The sequence below is a fragment of the Salvelinus alpinus genome, unplaced genomic scaffold, assembly GCF_045679555.1.
Source record: "Salvelinus alpinus unplaced genomic scaffold, SLU_Salpinus.1 scaffold_44, whole genome shotgun sequence".
NCBI lineage: Eukaryota > Metazoa > Chordata > Actinopteri > Salmoniformes > Salmonidae > Salvelinus > Salvelinus alpinus.
Genome location: NW_027255985.1, coordinates 137914 through 158497, shown reverse-complemented (window position 1 = coordinate 158497; position 20584 = coordinate 137914). Strand labels below are relative to the sequence as shown.

At 40.3% G+C, this 20584-nt stretch overlaps 2 protein-coding genes across 4 annotated transcripts in view; both read right to left on the bottom strand.

The window, feature by feature from the left end:
- Positions 1 to 327: 327 nt before the first annotated feature.
- Positions 328 to 6269, bottom strand: LOC139567114 (zinc finger protein 664-like). Its single transcript, XM_071388602.1, has 2 exons — positions 5555 to 6269; positions 328 to 1049 (listed from the first exon to the last, which is right to left on the bottom strand). The coding sequence occupies exons 1-2, from the start codon at positions 5967 to 5969 to the stop codon at positions 328 to 330; spliced, it is 1137 nt and encodes a 378-aa protein (XP_071244703.1). The 5' UTR covers positions 5970 to 6269.
- A 5455-nt stretch (positions 6270 to 11724) lies between these two features.
- The window catches only part of LOC139567107 (zinc finger protein ZFP2-like), a 79722-nt gene continuing 70862 nt past the window's right edge, over positions 11725 to 20584 (bottom strand). For all 3 annotated transcript variants that reach the window (XM_071388594.1, XM_071388595.1, XM_071388596.1), the window contains one exon: positions 11725 to 15010. In XM_071388594.1, the coding sequence (XP_071244695.1) occupies positions 13770 to 15010 (1241 nt within the window). In that variant the 3' untranslated portion in view covers positions 11725 to 13769. The remainder of the gene's footprint in view (positions 15011 to 20584) is intronic.

The following is a 20584-nucleotide window of genomic DNA, read 5'->3' as shown; positions in this document are numbered from 1 at the left end:
GTGCAATGTAAACAAACATCTGCCACAATAATCATATTACATATTACTACATATTACAACCTGAAGAAGACAGACAGCTACATTTAAGTGTTACATTTTGATTCAAGTGGGTCACCAACGTGGTAAGTGTAACACAAATCTTTTTTTCTTAGTAAATTTTTGTTAAATCTCATAAATAGTACTCTTTCAATTCAGAGCGTGGATTTTTCCTGAGGCTAAAATCAATTGAACAGGGGGCAAACGTTTAGGGTTCTACATTCTGACATTCATTAAAATACTGCTACTAAATGTTAAAACATTCTACATTGTGACATTATTTAATTGATATCATGAAACAACTCCTTCATGTCTTTTCTGATGTTTAATCAGAGATCTTTTATCAGAATATCTCTTGTCACACTGATCACAGCTATGAGCTTTCTCTCCTGTGTGAGTTCTCTGGTGTATAGTTAGATGGCTAGATCTAGTAAATCTCTTCCCACATTGACTACAGTTATAAGATTTCTCTCCTGTGTGTGTTCTCTGGTGTTTCGTCAGACATCCAGATGCACCAAAACTCTTCCCACATTGACCACAGCTATAAGATTTCTCTCCTGTGTGTGTTCTCTGGTGTACTATCAGGCTGCTTAGATGAGTAAAACTCTTCCAACATTGATCACAGCTATAAGGTTTCTCTCCTGTGTGTGTCCGCTGGTGTACTATCAGGCTGCTTAGATGAGTAAAACTCTTCCCACATTGATCACAGCTATATGATTTCTCTCCTGTGTGTATTCTCTGGTGTATAGTTAGATAGCTAGATGTAATACATCTCTTCCCACATTGATCACAGCCATAAGGTTTCTCTCCAGTGTGAATTCTTTGATGTATTTTAAGGTTTGATGAAGAGTTTAATATTTTCCCACAGTCAGAGCAGCAGTTAGATTTCTTCCCTGTGGGTCTCTGCTGGTGTTTCTTGAGGTGTTCTGATCTGGAGAGACTCTTCTCTGCCTTGTCAGCATCATGTTGTTGTTGAGGGTCCCCATAGGATCCACGATAGTCCCGTCTCTCTCCTGTGTGAACAACAAAGTCAGACAGACACTTTAAGGCCCACAACAGTAGAAATCCACTGTTTATTTGAGGTAAAAGATGATGCCCAGAGCATACCCATGAAGTTATACAACAATTGACATCTGTTAAATGATTTGACAAGACTGTCAAGATAGCAACAATAGTTATATTTAGTCTTGTTTTCACATTAGTAGTAACCAGAAATAAGTTAAACTTGTTGAAATCCTAAACAGTGTGCCAGACAACTATTGGTTTCCAATATAGGCCCCTTTCCGTATTTGCTAAAATTGCGGCATGAGGGCAATGCACACTCAAATTGATTGCAGAAACACCTCCCTGCTAATGAGGAAAGCGCTAGTTATAGATGTAGTCTATCTGCCTGGAGCAAAAATGGTGAGCAAAGAATTTAGTTTTTCACAATGTATTCTGAATATTACAGTGCAAGATCAGGACTGCTACTGAAGGAAACTCACATTAAGCTCTGTGTCTATTCACCACTGTGGGGGAAAACTCAGGGGAGTTCTCATAGGCTGACAGCAAAAATAGCCTCCATTTACAGGTTGCTAATGAGTGCATTTCAAATTACTTTTGGATTCTAATTGAAAGGTTTGCTTGAATGTCCTGCTTAATATAATGTTTGTGTTATTGTCGCAAATCAACTGCTTTATACTTTTTTTAAAACACTTAAAATGCAATTTTGCGAACAGCCTGACAACGTGGGTTTGTCTACCAAGTGTTTGACAAATTGGACCATAACATAGACCTACTGTAGGATCCATAACTTCACCTAACAACAACATAGACCTACTGTAGGACCCATAACTTCACCTAACAACAACATAGACCTACTGTGGGACCCATAACTTCACCTAACAACAACATAGACCTACTGTAGGACACATAACTTCACCTAACAACAACATAGACCTAGGACTATAAATCATTTAATATTTCAGGTGAAACATGGAAACTAAACATGTCTTTTTTATGACATTTCATAACCTGATCACCAGATAATTTTGTGAATAATCCCACTAGGCTACTCTGTAATGTGTTGTCATTGTAAATGTCCTGAATAAAGGAAAACAGCTCTGTGTGTTGTACAATAGCCTATCCATCAAGGAACAGTTCTCTACACATTATGAGCTAAGTATCTCTGTGTGTTGTACAATCATGGAACAGGACCCATAACTTCACCTAACAACAAATATACCCAAGTCATGATGTTTGTTGCATGTCGTGATGTTTGTCATTTGACTGGCATTCAGAAAATGATTTCCTGGATCAGCTGATGATAGTTGAACATGTGACTGTAACTAAACAGCTACAGTATTAAGAATTATGTATAATTATTATTATTATGTCTAATTATTGAAGAACCACGTAAATGACAGTATCCATTTGGGTGTTGTCAATAAAGTTAAGGTGACTCTCAGTTAAAAACCATTGGATTTAGCAAACTCTGAAATTATTTGGGATTTCTGTGCCCATGAAAACTGTTTTCCCAGTGTAACATAAGGAGACACTAAATGTTACGTAGTTAGAGTGCATTTCAGAATACAAAAAACTGTCCGACAGCAAGATCCAGTATTTAAGTTGAAGTTCATCATATGACAAGCATAACGTTATGACTATAACTACTGTTCCCTGAAGGAGGGAAACTAGGTACAACATACTATTAAATCTACATGTTATGACTATAACTACTGTTCCCTGAAGGAGGGAAACTAGGTACAACATACTATTAAATCCATGCCTCGCTAGAATCCCCGCCTTCCACAGGTGATGAGCGTGAGGCTCGGATTTATACCTTCAATTTAATACCGCTCTTCACCGACCCAGGAAGGGGCGGGGCCAAACAGGTGTTGTACCTCGGTAGAAATGTCCTTCGCCTAATCCACATATGTCCATCGCTTCCCCTATAGCAATCCTGTGATCTCCTCCCGTCCACTCAGCACATTCCACAGCCACTCTGTCTTTCTACAGATCTCACTCCTTTATATACTCTGCGTCTGATCTATCACGTCTTTAATATCTCAATGTTCAAAGTTTAGCCCGAATCCAACAATAGTCATACAGTTACACTCCCTTTCAGTCGGTCAACTTCGGTACAACATACTATGGGAAAATACAATCATTCTCCATGCCGACCCAGACGGATACTAAATGAAACGGCCCCTGGCAGACCACCCAGACCTGAGCCCGCAAGATGCGTCAGTTTTGTCAATTTATTCATTGTCTTTTGTTTGAAAAACTCCTGTCAATGTTGAGTAAGGACACACACCTAATTACGCATATAGAAGAAGTAGGACTAGTCTACCTGGCCTGAGCGCAAATGTAGGCCTATAAATGTGCCCATTTGGGGATGTCTGATAGTATTTCTGATTGTCTTAAAGCACCACCACTAATGAGTTGTGGAGCTTCTCAAAGCAAATTTCTCTTCACCTCAAACAGCAAGTAAACAAAAGTTTTATTAAAATCAATTGCGAATGACAATAGTTCCTTAAAGTATTTGAAAAATATTTCCAGCTCTCGCCCTTTCAATAACCACTCGGCACGAAAGGGAAAAATGAAATGCGCTGATCCAGTGGAAATGTCAAAATACCTGATTACCACGTTTGTTACTAGGCTATGTGATTTATAGGCTATTTATTTGCAATGTTTTTATTTGCTGGCTTTATGTGGGCTATTTTTACATAGTTGGCAATGGCAATAATAGAATGTAGATTAATCACAAACAATGATTTTGAGATACTATTATAAATTCAATGAAACTGTTCCACAAAAATGTGCATATGAAAATCATAACTGGCACGCAGATCAGTAGAAATTGTAAGATATATTGGCACTCTAAATGGAAAAAGGTTGCCGACCGCTGAAGTAGTCAATTACTGAAAACTTCAGGAGCATAACAGCAGTCGGGAAGAGTTTTTCTTCTTCAGGTTATATTGATGACTGGCTCTCTCTAGTCATTTGTGCATCTGTAATTATTTTTAAAAAACAGAATGCTTAAAGCATCAGACAAGTTAAGTACATATAGTTGATTTTATTAAAACACATTGGGCGATTGGTAGACAGAACAGACGACTCTTGGTTGACCAAGATGTATTTTAGTTGGGGACAGCACTAGAACATGATTTTGGGGCTCCCGAGTGGCACAGAAGACACTGCATCTCAGTGCTTGAGGCGTCACTACAGACACCCTGGTTCAAATCCGGGCTGTATCACAACCGGCTGTGATTGGGAGTCCCATAGGGCGTCGCATAATTGGCCCAGCGTCGTCCGGGATAGGCAGTCATTGTAAATAAGAATTTGTTCTTAACTGACTTGCCTAGTTAAATAAAGGTTACATTTAAATAAATAAAAATAGTGTTTCATGACAAACCAGTTTTTACAAATCCGTCAAGGCACCAACTTTGAGAAAGTTTTAAAACAAAGGTTTCAAACCAATTCATGAATGTAATTGAATCTAGGTATGTTTAGCCTTTAACGTAATGGCATGATAATAAGTTGGCTGAATATTATACAATGACTTATCAACAGCTCTAATAATTTGGCCCACACAGGAAATCTTCACTGGCCATTATAGAATATACTATATATCCTAGAAACCTGGTTAAACTATCATTATGACCTCATGGATGAATTCTAGAATATACTATATAGCCTAGAAACCTGGTTAAACTATCATTATGACCTCATGGATGAATTCTAGAATATACTATATAGCCTAGAAACCTGGTTAAACTATCATTATGACCTCATGGATGAATTCTAGAATATACTATATAGCCTAGAAATCTGTTTAAATTTTGACCTCATGGATGGCCAATTTTGACCTCATGGATGGCCAGTCCTTGTATTCATAGTGTAGTGAATTCAGGGGGTTGCCTTGAGCTGAACTCAAACCTGGGTCCAGCGATTGTCAAGCCAACACCTTATAACTGTTACGCCAAGATGTCTCAACTTCTTGACGAGGTCCCTATGAATTTGAGAGTGGTTACATTTCTCCAGCCCCCATCCCTCAGCTGTTTACCAAACCAAGTCTCTGGGCAGCCATTTTGTTGCTGTTTAAATCCTAGGTTGTCCCTTTAAAAAAGCCACACAACAATCAATCAACCAATAACAACGCTGTAATTCCACCACTGTTTTGGTAATAAGATGATGATGGGGCTGGAGAAATGTAACTAGTCTCAAATTCATAGACAAGGACTGACCATCCATGATATCAACATTATAGTTTTAACCATGTTGAGGCTATACAGTGTTGATTTACATTGTTTCTAAACATTGGAGTAAAAAAAGCTTATTTGGGGTTCTGATGGGGTACAACAGTTGAACTGAGCTCATGAGGCATATGTTATATTCTTCAAGAATCAATGGCTAGAAATAAATAAATAATTTAAAAGTCCAAATATGGATGTAGCAATTGAATATTTCCCCTTTAACACCACACATCAGATCAACAACTGCAGAGTTGTGCCTCTGTTTATAAGACAGTACTTACTAGTGTTAATCAGGGAACGGTTTCTCAAAACCATCTTATGGCTAAATTCATCATTAGAAACATTGGATGCCTTAAGATGCGTTTGGGAAACCGGGCCCAGATATCCAGTTTCCTCCTCTTCTTCCTCCTCCTTTTTCGATGTAACAGTCATCTCCCCCTCCTCCTCTTTCACTCCAAAAACTGCATCCCCCTCTTCTTTTACTGTAACATCCTCCTCCTCTTTCACTCTGAACGCGTCTTCCTCTTCTTTCACTGAAACATCTTTCTCTTCTTCTTTCACGGTAACAGCCTCACCCTCTACTTGTTTTTGTATTGCAACAGCTTCCTCTTCCTCCCCCTCTTTGACGAGAGCTTCTTTCTCCGTCCAGCAGACCACCTCTTCTTTAGCAGGAGGTGAGTAGCTTAGTGAACTCATGGTCGGAGATGTTAGCTAGCTAGGCTAATGCTAACTTAACCAGCCCACTAGCTGACTAATAACAACAACACCGTAAATATGAAATTAAATCGGATAACTAACCAAGACGACAGAAAAGGATTTAAAAGTGGCTAATATACACGAAAGCGTCTAAAGAGCTTTATTGGTTCGGCTATTTTGTCTAGCAAGCTACGGAGGTGGCTGACTAACTGTTGCTGCTGTTGAAAGAAGCGTTCCGTCCACTAGATTATACGTCACACTAGCAGCATTCATCTGCTGACTGGAGTGGGTAACGCAGTTGAATAAAATGTATATTTAAATTTTCAGACAAAAAGTTATTGAGTAGGAAGCATTAGTTTTTACTCAGCAGTGTGACAACACAGTGTGGTTAAAGACAACTGAATTGTAGTCACGATCTGGTTCCCTATAAGGACAAACAGTTATGTTTTAATGTTATTACATATTTATTATATAATATACCCTACTGGTCAAAAGTTTTAGAACACCTACTCATTCAAGGGTTTTTCTTTATTTTTACTATTTTCTACATTGTAGAATAATAGTGAAGACATCACAACTATGAAATAACACATATGGAATCATGTAGTAACCAAAAAAGTGTTAAACAAATCAAAATATAATTTATATTTGAGATTCTTCAAATAGCCATGCTTTGAAGTATTGACAGCTTTGCACGCTCTTGGCATTCTCTTAACCAGCTTCACCTGGAATGCTTTTCCAACAGTCTTGATGGTTCCCACATATGCTGAGCACTTGTTGGCTGCTTTTCCTTCACTCTGCGGTCCGATTCCGGGAGCCGTCAGTTGGACTCATTTCTCAATGTGTCCACCTGACCCGTCAAATAGTCATTCAAGTCGTTTGCAATGTCAGGTGGTTTTGGAAATGAATGTTACAATGGGTAGGAATTCAAACATGTCTGCCACTTGTGTTGAATCAAAGTTGTCCAAAGATGTTTTCCATCAGCCTTGATTTAGTGATGATAATATCCTTTCTTTTGACCTTGGTCACTAGATGTATTCATCTACAATAACTGGTCTAGCTTGGTCACTAGATGTATTCATCTATAATAACTGGTCTAGCTTTGTCACTAGATGTATTCATCTACAATAACTGGTCTAGCTTGGTCACTAGATGTATTAATTTACAATAACTGGTCTAGCTTGGTCACTAGATGTATTCATTTACAATAACTGGTCTAGCTTGGTCACTAGATGTATTCATTTACAATAACTGGTCTAGCTTGGTCACTAGATGTATTCATCTACAATAACTGGTCTAGCTTGGTCACTAGATGTATTCATCTACAATAACTGGTCTAGCTTGGTCACTAGATGTATTCATCTACAATAACTGGTCTAGCTTGGTCACTAGATGTATTCATTTACAATAACTGGTCTAGCTTGGTCACTAGATGTATTCATCTACAATAACTGGTCTAGCTTGGTCACTAGATGTATTCATCTACAATAACTGGTCTAGCTTGGTCACTAGATGTATTCATTTACAATAACTGGTCTAGCTTGGTCACTAGATGTATTCATCTACAATAACTGGTCTAGCTTGGTCACTAGATGTATTCATCTATAATAACTTTGCTCATCAGACAGATCTGTCTCCTACATTTTTTGGTATCATTACGTGGAACCGTTACATTTCTCAGCTCATCAATCCCTGGGGCATCTTTTGACCTCAGTCTGTTTTCTTAATAGGGCCTTGTTTATCAACAATACTCATAAATAATTTCATAAACACACTCAATGCCCTTTCAGGATCATCCTCACTACACACTTCCAGCCATCGCACATTCTGAACCTCATCCACAAATGACTGAACCTCTTGTAGTGCCTTGGGTCAGTTACTTTAGGATCTTTGGTATTTGTGTTTTTCTCTTGAGTGTCATGAATGTTACAATGGGTAGGAATTCAAACATGTCTGCCACTTGTGTTGAATCAAAGTTGTCCAAAGATGTTTTCCATCAGCCTTGATTTAGTGATGATAATATCCTATGAACAACACTGCTACAGCTTTAGAATAATGTTCATCCATGTTGGAAAAAATATGATCAATACAGGTTGATGATGTGGTATCAAACTTAGTAAACATTCTGGTTGGTAGTGTCACCTTGGGTTTCGTTACAACAATTGGCCACAGAAAGAAGCTTTTTCCTCAGTGGACAGTTGTTGGTGGTAAACCAGTCAATATTCAAATCACCCCAAAAATAAATGTCCCTGTTTTCATCAGATACTTTATCCAACATTTGACAGATTCCGTCAATATATTTCCCATCTGCACAGGGAGGCCTGTAGCAGCAGCCAACTAGTATATGTTTCATATGTGGTAAATGTACCTGGAAACTCTATTTCATTCAGCACTAAAGGTGCTACATGTAGAATGTCTCCCCCCTGTGGAAGTTAGGTGAACTGCAACAACTAGTCTGCAATCCAAACTCCCCCATCACACTTCCCTGTAACACGGTGAACTGCATCAACTAGTCTGCATTCCAATCTCCCCCCATCACACTTCCCTGTAACATGGTGGAGAGGTTAGTGTGGTAGGGAAGTCTGAAGGATCCTGGATAGCACAGACCATGGTGGAGACTATTTTACTTTGTTTCATCCACAAACTTCAAACAGCTGTAAAAACTACTTTTTTTATTGAAATATATTTCACAGCGATTTAGATGGTACAATGATTCCCTGCACTATTCAGTATTTGTTTTCTCACAAAAACTGAAATTGATTGAAAAGTGTAGATTTGTACATTGGCTGCTTGCCCCAGTCGGCCATTATTGGTTTAGAAGGAGATTGACCACGGCTTTAGTGACACCGATTGCAGAGGGAGGGTGCAGTTTTCCCATCTTGACAGCAGAAAGAGTGAGGTAACAAAATCAACACAAAATCAAATAAAAATGTGAGGGAATACTGTGAAACACTATCATTCCACTATTAATGCAGATATTAGATATAGATATTATAGATATTTTATTTAATTTTTTAAAATTAAATTATAATTGTAGCTCCTTTAATTTTGGCCCAAAATGTATTTGCTATAATGTGTGCCATTGCCCGGCTATTAAAAGGGACAGGCGACTATTTGAGACTCAGCCTTTAATTGAAATTTTATGGAATGTTAACTTTGATTGTCTTCAATGAAAATTATAGACCTTTCAAACATGGAATGCTGTATGCAACATTATTGTCAACTGACTTGATGTCTACGGTGCCAAAGAGATTGATAGTTGGGGGTGTTGGGAGTGTCGAGTGTGTTGATATAACGGTAATAATGTAAAAATTCCACTTTTAACAACCATCAGAATTGGTTAAAAAAAAAGTTATGCCCGAATGGCGCAGCGGTCTAAGGTACTAGATCACAGTGCTAGAGGCGTCACTATAGACCCGAGTGGTGCAGCGGTCTAAGGTACATGGCAGTGCTAGAGGCGTCATTAGAGGCGTCACCCGGGTTCGATCCCGGGCTGTACCACAACCTGCCGTGATCGGGAGTTCCATAGGGCGGCACACAATTGGCCAAGCGTCGCCCGGTGTTTCCTCCTACACATTGGTGCAGCTGGCTTCCGGGTTAAGCGGGCAAGTGTTAAGAAGCGCGGTTTGACGGGTCATGTTTCAGAGGACGCATGACTCGACCTTCGCCTCCTGAGCCCGTTGGGGAGTTGCAGCGATGAGACAATATCGAAATTGGGGAGAAAAAACGGGGGTAAAATTTATTAAAAAATGACAACAAACAAAGGTTGCATCCCAACGTGGCAATAAACAGTAGGCAAAGTGACCATGTCAGGACAAAATGAACTCAAACGTTTTACCATTTTACCCACCATTTGCAACAACGTCACTGAGCACCATCATTATCTTTCCTTCGTGGATCTCCTGCATGTTTACATATCTGGCATTACTCATCTCATATGTGTATTCATACTGATACTGTATTCTATCCTATTCTACTGTATCTAAGTCTATGTATTACTCATCTCATATGTATATACTGTATTCTATACTATTCTACTGTATCTTAGTCTATGCATTACTCATATGTATATACTGTATTCTATCCTATTCTACTGTATCTGTCTATGCCGCTCTGACATTGCTTGTCCATATATTTATATATATGAGTCACTGGCTTACTGGTGCTCTTCCATGCCGTCCCTAGGAGGGGTGCGTCACTTGAGTGGGTTGAGTCACTGACGTGGTCTTCCAGCCTGGGTTGGCACTTTGTCTCAGGGTGGTAAGTTGGTGGTTGAAGTTATCCCTCTAGTGGTGTGGGACTGTGCTTTGGCAAAGTGGGTGGGGTTATATCCTGCCTGTTTGGCCCTGTCTGGGGGCATCATCGGATGGGGCCACAGTGTCTCCTGAACCCTCTTGTCTCAGCCTCTAGTATTTATGCTGCAGTAGTTTGTGTCGGGGGGCTAGGGTCATTCTGTTATATCTGGACTATTTTTCCTGTCTTATCCGGTGTCCTGTGTGAATTTAAGTATGCTCTCTCTAATTCTCTTTCTTTCTCTCTCTCGGAGGACCTGAGCCCTAGGACCATGCCTCAGGACTACCTGGCATGATGACTCCTTGCTGTCCCCAGTCCACCTGGCCATGCTGCTGCTCCAGTTTCAACTGTTCTGCCTGCGGCTACGGAAACCTGACCTGTTCACCGGACGTGCTACCTGTCCCAGACCTGCTGTTTTCAACTCTCTAGATACAGCAGGAGCGGTAGAGATACTCTCAATGATCGGCTATGAAAACCAACTGACATTTACTCCTGAGGTGCTGACCTGTTGCACCCTCGACAACTACTGTGATTATTATTATTTGACCATGCTGGTCATTTATGTACATCTTGGTCATGTTCTGTTATAATCTCTACCCGGCACAGCCAGAAGAGGACTGACCACGCCTCATAGCCTGGTTTCGTCCTAGGTTTTGGACTTTCTAGGGAGTTTTTCCTAACCACCGTGCTTCTACACCTGCATTGCTTGCTGTTTGGGGTTTTAGTCTGGGTTTCTGTACAGGGCTTTGAGATATCAGCTGATGCTATATAAATAAATTTGATATATTCTTATTCCATTACTTAGATTTGTGTGTATTAGGTATTTGTTGTGAAATTGATAGGTATTACTGCACTGTTGGAGCTAGAAACACAAGCATTTAGTTAGGTATTACTGCACTGTTGGAGCTAGAAACACAGGCATTTGGTTAGATATTACTGCACTGTTAGAGCTAGAAACACAAGCATTTAGCTACACCCGCTATAACATACGTATGTGACAAGTAACATTTAAATTATTATGAAGGTCACTTGTGTAAAATGTACTTTTCCACACCCATCTTTTGACATTGCTGATGCATATTCAGTGGCCCGACTATGTCAAAAGCCCATCCTGGTAGATCTGAACCTAATGCAGCTTGGAGTGATCAGATGACAGAAGTCACATTTAGGTACCAGGTGTAACTGAGGCCATAGATGCTCCATATCCATTACTTTGAGTGTTATATATAATATGACTAAATGTGTTACAGGGGCAGTCAAGAAATGGAACAGCAAGACCACAGAACATGACATAAGCAGAGCTGTGGGAGACCACCTCAAGCCCCTGGTAGAGCCGGGGGTGGTGTTTACCACTCCACCACGCCTTCAGCAGGCTGGAAAAGTGGGATTGATGCTGTTTTTCATACTAAGAGGGACCAAGAGTCTGTTGATTGGTCAGTCATTGGGTTCATTTGTTATGTAATATGTTCAAATCAAATCAAGCTTTATTTATACAGCACATTTCAGACATGGATGCAACACAATGGCTTCACAGGAAAAAACAATGAAAATAAAGAGAAATATTTAGTACAAACTTAAGAGAAAAAAACAGAAGAAAAATAACTGAAAGACTAATGAGCATTGTAAATAAATGCCATTGATTAAAATATTTACAATATGATGCTATATCCAACCCAAAATATAACTTGTTTTTTTACGAGGGGCTCTGAAAGACACTATGGGGGTGTCCACTGAAAATTGACTGGTAACAACAACTGGGACCTAAAAGACACCCACCATGAGACCCACTAAATCTGCCCAAGAAGAGGCAAACAAAAGAAAAACTCACAACAAACTTACAGACAGGAAGCAAACCAAAAAGGTGGAGCAACTAAAGGTGTTGACTCTCCACATCTATCAAGACAACTGGAGCACTGGGCCAGACACTCTTAAATAGAACCTGGACCAGCTCAGGTGAAACACCTTCCCACTAACGAGATGGACAAGCCAGCACAGGTGTAACACATACTGACTAACGAGGTGACACCAATCAGTGCGTCCTACGTGCTGACGAGCTAGACCTAAAAACATGGAATGGAAAAACTAAAGCCTGTAACACCTGGCTGACAAAAATAATAAAAATAATTCTAAATATATATTTTTTTGTCATTTTTTGCTTCTAGAACTCTCCTCTTCATAAAACTCACTAGCTTCTAGAACTCTGGTCCCCTTGGAATGAGCCCAAACAAAACTCATCTCCAATACAGGAAAAACATGCAGTCAAAATAAATTGTGATCCATGGCAACGCACTGGCTAAACGCACAACACTAAACTTTTTGACTGCCCACCTTTGAGACAATCAGCATCCAAGTTGTCCTTACCACGGACATGTCTGATTTCAAGAGGAAACTCCTGCAATATCCGTAGTAACTTTCCACCTCACTGCAGAGCTTCTCTCTCTTTTCAGGGTTCACTTGATAGGCATGTTGTTGGATCTGGGCCCAGTCCCCAATGTCATGCTCTAGTACATTTGGGTTGGCACATGTGAGAATTAATCCTGATATTCTAAAAGCAGGGCAACAATGTCAATATAATTGTACCAAAAAATTGTCAGTTGGTTGCATGAATAAATATCACTACTAAATGTTACATGAAATGTAAATATGAAATAGCCCCAATGTCAAAACACAGTTTTAAAGTGTCCAAATCAATAACCAATATGCAGAAACAGTTTGGGATAAATTGAAATCCTAAACATAACATGTGCAATATACACAAACATCTGCCACAATAATCATATTACTTCTTTTTTTTTTTTTTAAACAAGCACCTTATAAACTGCACAAGCACCAGAAACGCTGTTGTGACAAGTAGCAATAAATCACTGATATCGATTAGGGGGGAAATCAGGTTGTACGTGCTGTTGAAACTAACATAACTAAACAAAACACATGGAAATGGGAGAAATATTTTACCTCACTGGTTAGAGGACAACCTGCAGAAGACAGTCAGCTACATTTAGGAGTGATACATTTAAATGTAGTGGTTGCTGAACAAAGGAACACAACACTTATTTGTCATAACTCATCGATATCATGCTAAAATAATTTGTGTGACAGGAGGGAGATGAGATTGCATGTCCTGTTAAAACTAACAGCTCAAAAACCACATGGAATCTGGGAAAAATGTGTACATCATTGGTTAGAGGACAACTCTTTTTTTGTTAGTCACTTTTTGTTAAATCACATATATAGTACTCTTTCAATTCAGAGCCTGGATTTTTTCCCCTGAGGCTAATATCCATATCATGCTGAAATCAATAGAACAGGGCGCAAATATTTAGGGATCTACATTGTGACATCAATAAAAAACTCCTACTACAATGTTAAAACATTCTACATTGTGACATTATTAAAAAACTCCTACTACAATGTTAAAACATTCTACATTGTGACATTATTTCATTGATATCATGAAACAACTCCTTCATGTATTTTCTGATGTTTGATCAGAGGTATTTTATCACATTATCTCTGGTCACAGCTATGAGATTTCTCTCCTGTGTGTGTTCTCTGGTGTACTGTCAGATGGCCAGATTGACCAAAACTTTTCCCACATTGATCACAGCTATAAGGTTTCTCTCCTGTGTGTCTTCTCTGGTGCACTGTCAGATGGCCAGATTGACCAAAACTTTTCCCACATTGACCACAGCTATAAGATTTCTTTCCTGTGTGTATTCTCTGGTGCACTGTCAGATCTGTAGATTGAACAAAACTCTTCCCACATTGACCACAGCTATAAGATGAATCTCCTGTGTGTGTTCTCTGGTGTACTGTCAGATCTGTAGATTGAACAAAACTCTTCCAACATTGATCACAGCTATAAGGCTTCTCTCCTGTGTGTCTTCTCTGGTGCACTGTCAGATGGCCAGATTGAACAAAACTCTTCCCACATTGACCACAGCTATAAGGTTTCTCTCCTGTGTGTGTTCTCTGGTGTAAAGTCAGAGAGCCAGATGTAGTAAAACTCTTCCCACATTGACCACAGCTATAAGGTTTCTCTCCTGTGTGTGTTCTCTGGTGTAAAGTCAGAGAGCCAGATGTAGTAAAACTCTTCCCAAATTGACCACAGATATAAGGTTTATATCCTGTGTGTGTTCTCTGGTGTATAGTCAGAATGTTAGATGTAATAAAACTCTTCCCACATTGATCACAGTTGTAAGATTTCTCTCCTGTGTGTATTCTCTGGTGCACTGTCAGATAGCTAGAATGACCAAAACTCTTCCCACATTGACCACAGCTATAAGGGTTATCACCTGTGTGTATTCTCTGGTGCACTGTCAGATAGCTAGAATGACCAAAACTCTTCCCACATTGACCACAGCTATAAGGTTTATCTCCTGTGTGTATTCTTCGGTGCACTGTCAGATTGCTAGATTGACCAAAACTCTTCCCACATTGATCACAGCTATAAGGTTTATCTCCTGTGTGTGTTCTCTGGTGTAAAGTCAGAGAGCCAGATGTAGTAAAACTCTTCCCACATTGATCACAGCTATAAGATTTCTCTCCTGTGTGGATTCTCTGATGAATTTTAATGCCTGATGAGGTGAATCTCTTCCCACAGTCAGAGCAGCAGTGAGATTTCTTCCCTGTGGATCTCTGCAGGTGTTTATCGAGGTGTTCTGATCTGGAGAGACTCTTCTCTGCCTCGTCAGCATCATGAGGTTGTTGAGGCTCCCCAGAGGATCCACAATAGTCCCGTCTCTCTCCTGTGTGAACAACAAAGTCAGACAGATGATTAAAGGCCCACAACAGCGGAAATCCACTGTAAAAGGTGATGCCAACAGCGTAGCCATGATGTTGTACAACAATTGACGTCTGTAATGAATGTTAAAATTATTTGACAATTGTCTTAAAATGAGCAAGAATAGTCATGCAAAGTTTTGTTTGAAAAAGCAGAGGTGTATTTGGAGGGCAAGTTGGTCAGGATAATATCTATGAGGGTGCCCATGTTTACGGATTTAGGGTTGTACCTGGTGCGTTCCTTGATAATTTGTGTGAGATTGAGGGCATGTAGCTTGGATTGTAGGATGGCCAGGGTGTTAAGGGTGTTAAGCATATCGCAGTTTAGGTCAACTAACAGAACAAACTGTGAAGATAGATGGGGGGCAATCGAGTCACATATGGTGTCATGGGTACAGCTGGGAGCTGAGGGGGGTCTATAACAGGTGTCAACAGTGAGAGACTTATTTCTGGAGAGATGCATTTTTTAAATTAGATGCTCTGTTTGGGCATGGACCTGGAAAGTATGATACAACTTTACAGGCCATCTCTGCAGTTGATTGCAACTCCTCCCCCTTTGACAGTTCTATCTTGATGGAAAATGTTGTAGGTGGGGATGGAAATGTCAGAATTTTTGGTGGCCTTCCAAAGCCAGGATTCAGACACGGCAAGGACATCAAGGTTGGCGGAGTGTGCTAAAGCAGTGAGTAAAACAAACTTAGGGAGGAGGCTTCTGATGTAAACATGCATGAAACCAAGGCTTTTACAGTTACAGAAGTCAACAAATGAGAGCGCCTGGGGACACACAGGGCCTGGGTTAACCTCTACATCACCCGAGGAACAGAGGAGTAGGATAAGGGTACGGGTACTGGTCATCCAGTGCGTTGGAAACAGAGAATAAAAGGAGCAGATTTCTGGGCATGGTAGGATAAATTCAAGGCATAATGTACAGACAGGGGTATGGTAGGGTGCAGGTACAGTAGAGATAAACCTAGGCATTGAGTGACGATAAGAGAGGTTGCATCTCTGGAGGCACCAGTTATGCTAGGTGAGGTCCCCCCATGTGTGGGAGGTAGGACAAAAGAGCTCTCTGAGCCATGTTGAGTGGGACTAGGGGCTCCGCAGTAAAATAAAACAATGATAACTACCCTAAACAACAGTATACAAGGCATATTGACATTGACATAAAGCGAGGCATAAAGCAATCACAGGTGTTGATTGGGAGAGCTAGCTAAGACAACAACGGGTAAGACAACAACAGTTAATCAGCTTAGACAACATGTAAAATGGCAATGAATGGGCAGAGAGGGTGAGTAAACTACACACAGGGCCTGAGTTCAAGGCTGTGGACAACAAATAAACAAAATAAACAAAATGGAGACCCGTGATTAATGAACAGTCTAGCAGGCATCAGCTATGTAGCCAAGTGATGAAAGGCTCCAGTGAACAGGAATATATGAACCAGGGAAGCAGTTAGGTAGTCATTACTACGCTAGCTGGGAGATGTGCCTGGCTCGAGGCTAACTGGTGCTAGCTTCGGGACAAGGGCGTCACCGACGTCCTGCAAAGGCCGGTTGAGGGCACATCGGACGGAATTACGTCGGCAGACCAGTCGTGATGGATCGGCGGGGCTCGGTGTTGACAAAGTGAAGAGTCTGGGAGGCATCAGCTGTGTAGCCGAGTGATCATAGGGTCCACTGAGCAGGCCGGGAGATGGGCCTGGCTCAAGGCTAGTTTAGGGGCTGGGCCACTCGGTAGCAGCTAGCTAGCTGCGATTATCTGGTGTAATGGTCCAGAGCTTACGGCAGGAATACGGTGATGTAGTGGAGAAAAACAGTCCGATATGCTCAGGGTTGATATCGCGCTGTGCAAACTGGCTAAAAGCGGCTGGTGTCTGAGCTAAAACGTTAAAGGCCGCTAGCAGTGGCTAACAATGACTAAATAGCTGGTAGCTAATTAGCTGGTTAGCTTCTGATGGAGGTTCAAGCTATAAGGTCAACAACAAAAAAATAGCAGATCCATATCACATTGGGTGAGGCGGGTTGCCGGAAGGTATATTTAATTTAAAAATGGAAAAAGATTGAAATATATTGCAATATATACAAAAAAAGATGGAAAAAACATACCATTTACAACAAACACGTCTTACTGCTACGCCATCTTGGATTACAAGATGACTCAGTTAAAAACCATTGGATATAGCAAACTCTGAAATGATTTAGTATTTCTGTGCCCACAAACTGTTTTCCCAACGTACCATAAGGAGCCACTAAATGATACATAGTTCGAGTGCATTTCAGAATACAAAAAAACTGGCCACAGCAAGGTCCCGTATTTAAGTTGAAGTTCATCATATGACAAGCGTAACGTTATGACTATAACTACTGTTCCCTGAAGGAGGGAAACTAGGTACAACATACTATCAAATCCACGTCTTCCACAGGTGATGAGCGTGAGGCCTGGATTTATTCCTTAAATTTAATACCGCTCTTCACCGACCCAGGAAAGGGCGGGGACAAACAAGTGTTGTACCTCATTTCCCTCTTTCAGGGAAGTGTAATTATAATCAAAGTTACACTCCCTTTCAGTCAGTCAACTTCGGTACAACATACTATTGGGAAATAAAATCATTCCCCAACGGACACTAAATGAAACAGCCCCTGGCAGACCACCCAGACCTGACCCCACAAGATAAGTCGGTTGTCAATTTATTCATTGTCTTTTGTTTTAAACACTCCTGTCAATGTTGAGTAACGACGCACACCTGATTACGCATATAGAAGTAGGACTAGTCTACCTGGCCTGCACACAAATGTAGGCCTATAAATGTTCCCATTTGGGAATGTCTGATAGTATTTCTCATTGTCTTAACGCACCACCACTAATGAGTTGTGGAGCTTCTCAAAGTAACTTTTTCTTCACCTCCAAACAGCAAGTAAAAATCACAATGAAATGCACAAAAATCTAAATCAATTGCGAATGACAATAGTTCCTCAAAGTATTTTCGTAAAATATTTCCAGCTCTCACCCTTTCGATAACCACTCAGCATTAAAGGGAAAAACGTAATACTCTGATCCAGTGGAAATGTCATAAAATACCTGATTACTTCTTATCCTTTGCACAAATAGCCTACAGCTGTGTCTGTCCAGAACTCACTGGAGCAGGAAACTGAGGGCCCAGAATATTTTATACAATGTTGCAAGCTTGCTATCAGAGTTTCCTGACCCAGTTGATAGTTGATACAATGTTTCAAGTTTGTTGTAGACAGTCCATGTGCAGCCAATGTGATTTCTAGGATATTTATTTTTATCAGGATATTTTCTACCTGCAGAATGCAATGTTTTTATTTGTTGGCTTTATGTAGGCTATTTTTTTACATAGTTGGCAATGGCAATAAAAGTTACTCTTAGATTTGTATAATTTTCATTTAGATTTAGATAGAATGTATATTAATCACAGACAATAATTTTGAGATACTATTATAAATTAAATTAAACTGTTCCACGAAAATGTGCATATGAAAATCATAACTGGCACACAGATTGGTAAAAATGGTCAGATATATTGGCACTCCAACTGGAAAAGGTTGCCGACTGCTGGTGAAGTCTATTACTGAAAAGGAGCAGAACGGCAGAATTTACGAAGTCCAGCAGCAGAGGGGGGTTCCCTCTGGTCAGGTTATGTTGACGACCGGCTCCCTCTGGTCAGGTTATGTTGACGACCGGCACCCTCTGGTCAGGTTATGTTGACGACCGGCTCCCTCTGGTCAGGTTATGTTGACGACCGGCTCCCTCTGGTCAGGTTATGTTGACGACCGGCTCCCTCTGGTCAGGTTATGTTGACGACCGGCTCCCTCTGGTCAGGTTATGTTGACGACCGGCTCCCTCTGGTCATTTGTGTGTCTTATTTATTTAATCAAACAGCGTGCTTAAAGCATCAGACAAGTTCAGTACATATAGATTTTATAAAAACACATGGGGCGCTTAGTAGAAAGAACAGATGACTCTTGGTTGACCAAGATGTATTTTAGTTGGGGACAGCACTAGAACATGATTATGGGGCTCCCGAGTGGCGCAGCGGACACTGCATCTCAGTGCTTGAGGCGTCACTACAGACACCCTGGTTCAAATCCGGGCTGTATCACAACCGGCTGTGATTGGGAGTCCCATAGGGCGGCACAAAATTGGCACAGCGTCGTCCAGGGTAGGCAGTCATTGTAAATAAGAATTTGTTCTTAACTGACTTGCCTAGTTAAATAAAGGTTCCATTTAAATTAAAAAAATAGTGTTTCATGACAAACCAGTTTCTATAAATCCGTCTAGGCACCAACTTTGAGAAGGGCTTAAAACAAAGGTTTCAAACCAATTCATGAATGTAATTGCATCTAGGTATGTCTTGCATTTAATGTAAGGGCATGAAAAAAATGTGGCTGAATATTATACAATGACTTATTAACAGCTCTAATAATTTGCCCCCCACAGGAAATCTACACGGGCAATTCTAGAATATACTATATAGCCTAGAAGCCTGGTTAAACTATCATTGTGACATAATGGATGAATTCTAGAATATACTATATATCCTAGAAACCTGGTTGAACTATCATTATGACATCATGGAAGAATTCTAGAATATACTATATAGCCTAGAAACCTGGTTAAACTATCATTATGACATCATGGATGAATTCTAGAATATACTATATAGCCTAGAAACCTGGTTAAACTGTCATTGTGACATAATGGATGAATTCTAGAATATACTATATATCCTAGAAACCTGGTTAAACTATCATTATGACATCATGGAAGAATTCTAGAATATACTATATATCCTAGAAACTTGGTTAAACTATCATTATGACTAGAGGTCGACCAATTAAATAGGGCCGATTTCAAGTTATTTCAAGGTATTTCTGGACACCGATTTGGCCAATTATTAGATTTTTTTTTACACCTTTATTTAATCTTTATTTAACTAGGCAAGTCAGTTAAGAACACAAACTTATTTTCAATGACGGCCTAGGAACGGTGGGTTAACTGCCTCGTTCAGGGTCAGAACGACAGATTTTCACCATGTCAGCTCGGGGGATCCAATCTTGCAACCTTACAGTTAACTAGTCCAACGCTATAACCACCTGCCTCTCGTTGCACTCCACAAGGAGACTGCCTGTTACGCGAATGCAGTAAGTCAAGGTAAGTTGCTAGCTAGCATTAAACGTATCATATAAAAAACAATCAATCAATCATAATCACTAGTTAACTACACATGGTTGATGATATTACTAGTTTATCTAGCGTGTCCTGCGTTGCATATAATCTGACTGAGCATACACGCATCTGACTGAGCGGTGGTAGGCAGCAGCAGGCTCGTAAGCATTCATTCAAACAGCACTTTTGAGCGTTTTGCCAGCAGCTCATCGTTGTGCATCAAGCATTGCGCTGTTCAAGCCTATCAACTCCAAAGATGAGGCTGGTGTAACCGATGTGAAATGGCTAGCTAGTTAGCGGGGTGCGCGCTAATAGCGTTTCAAACATCACTCGCTCTGAGACTTGGAGTG

What these genes read in the sequence shown, in the direction of transcription:
- LOC139567114 (XM_071388602.1), bottom strand. Translation starts at nt 5,969, where the DNA reads ATGAGTTCACTAAGCTACTCACCTCCTGCTAAAGAAGAGGTGGTCTGC. An exon ending in CCGTTCCCTGATTAACACTA is followed by an intron (nt 1,050 to 5,554) that starts GTAAGTACTGTC and finishes TTGTTCACACAG; the next exon opens with GAGAGAGACGGGACTATCGT.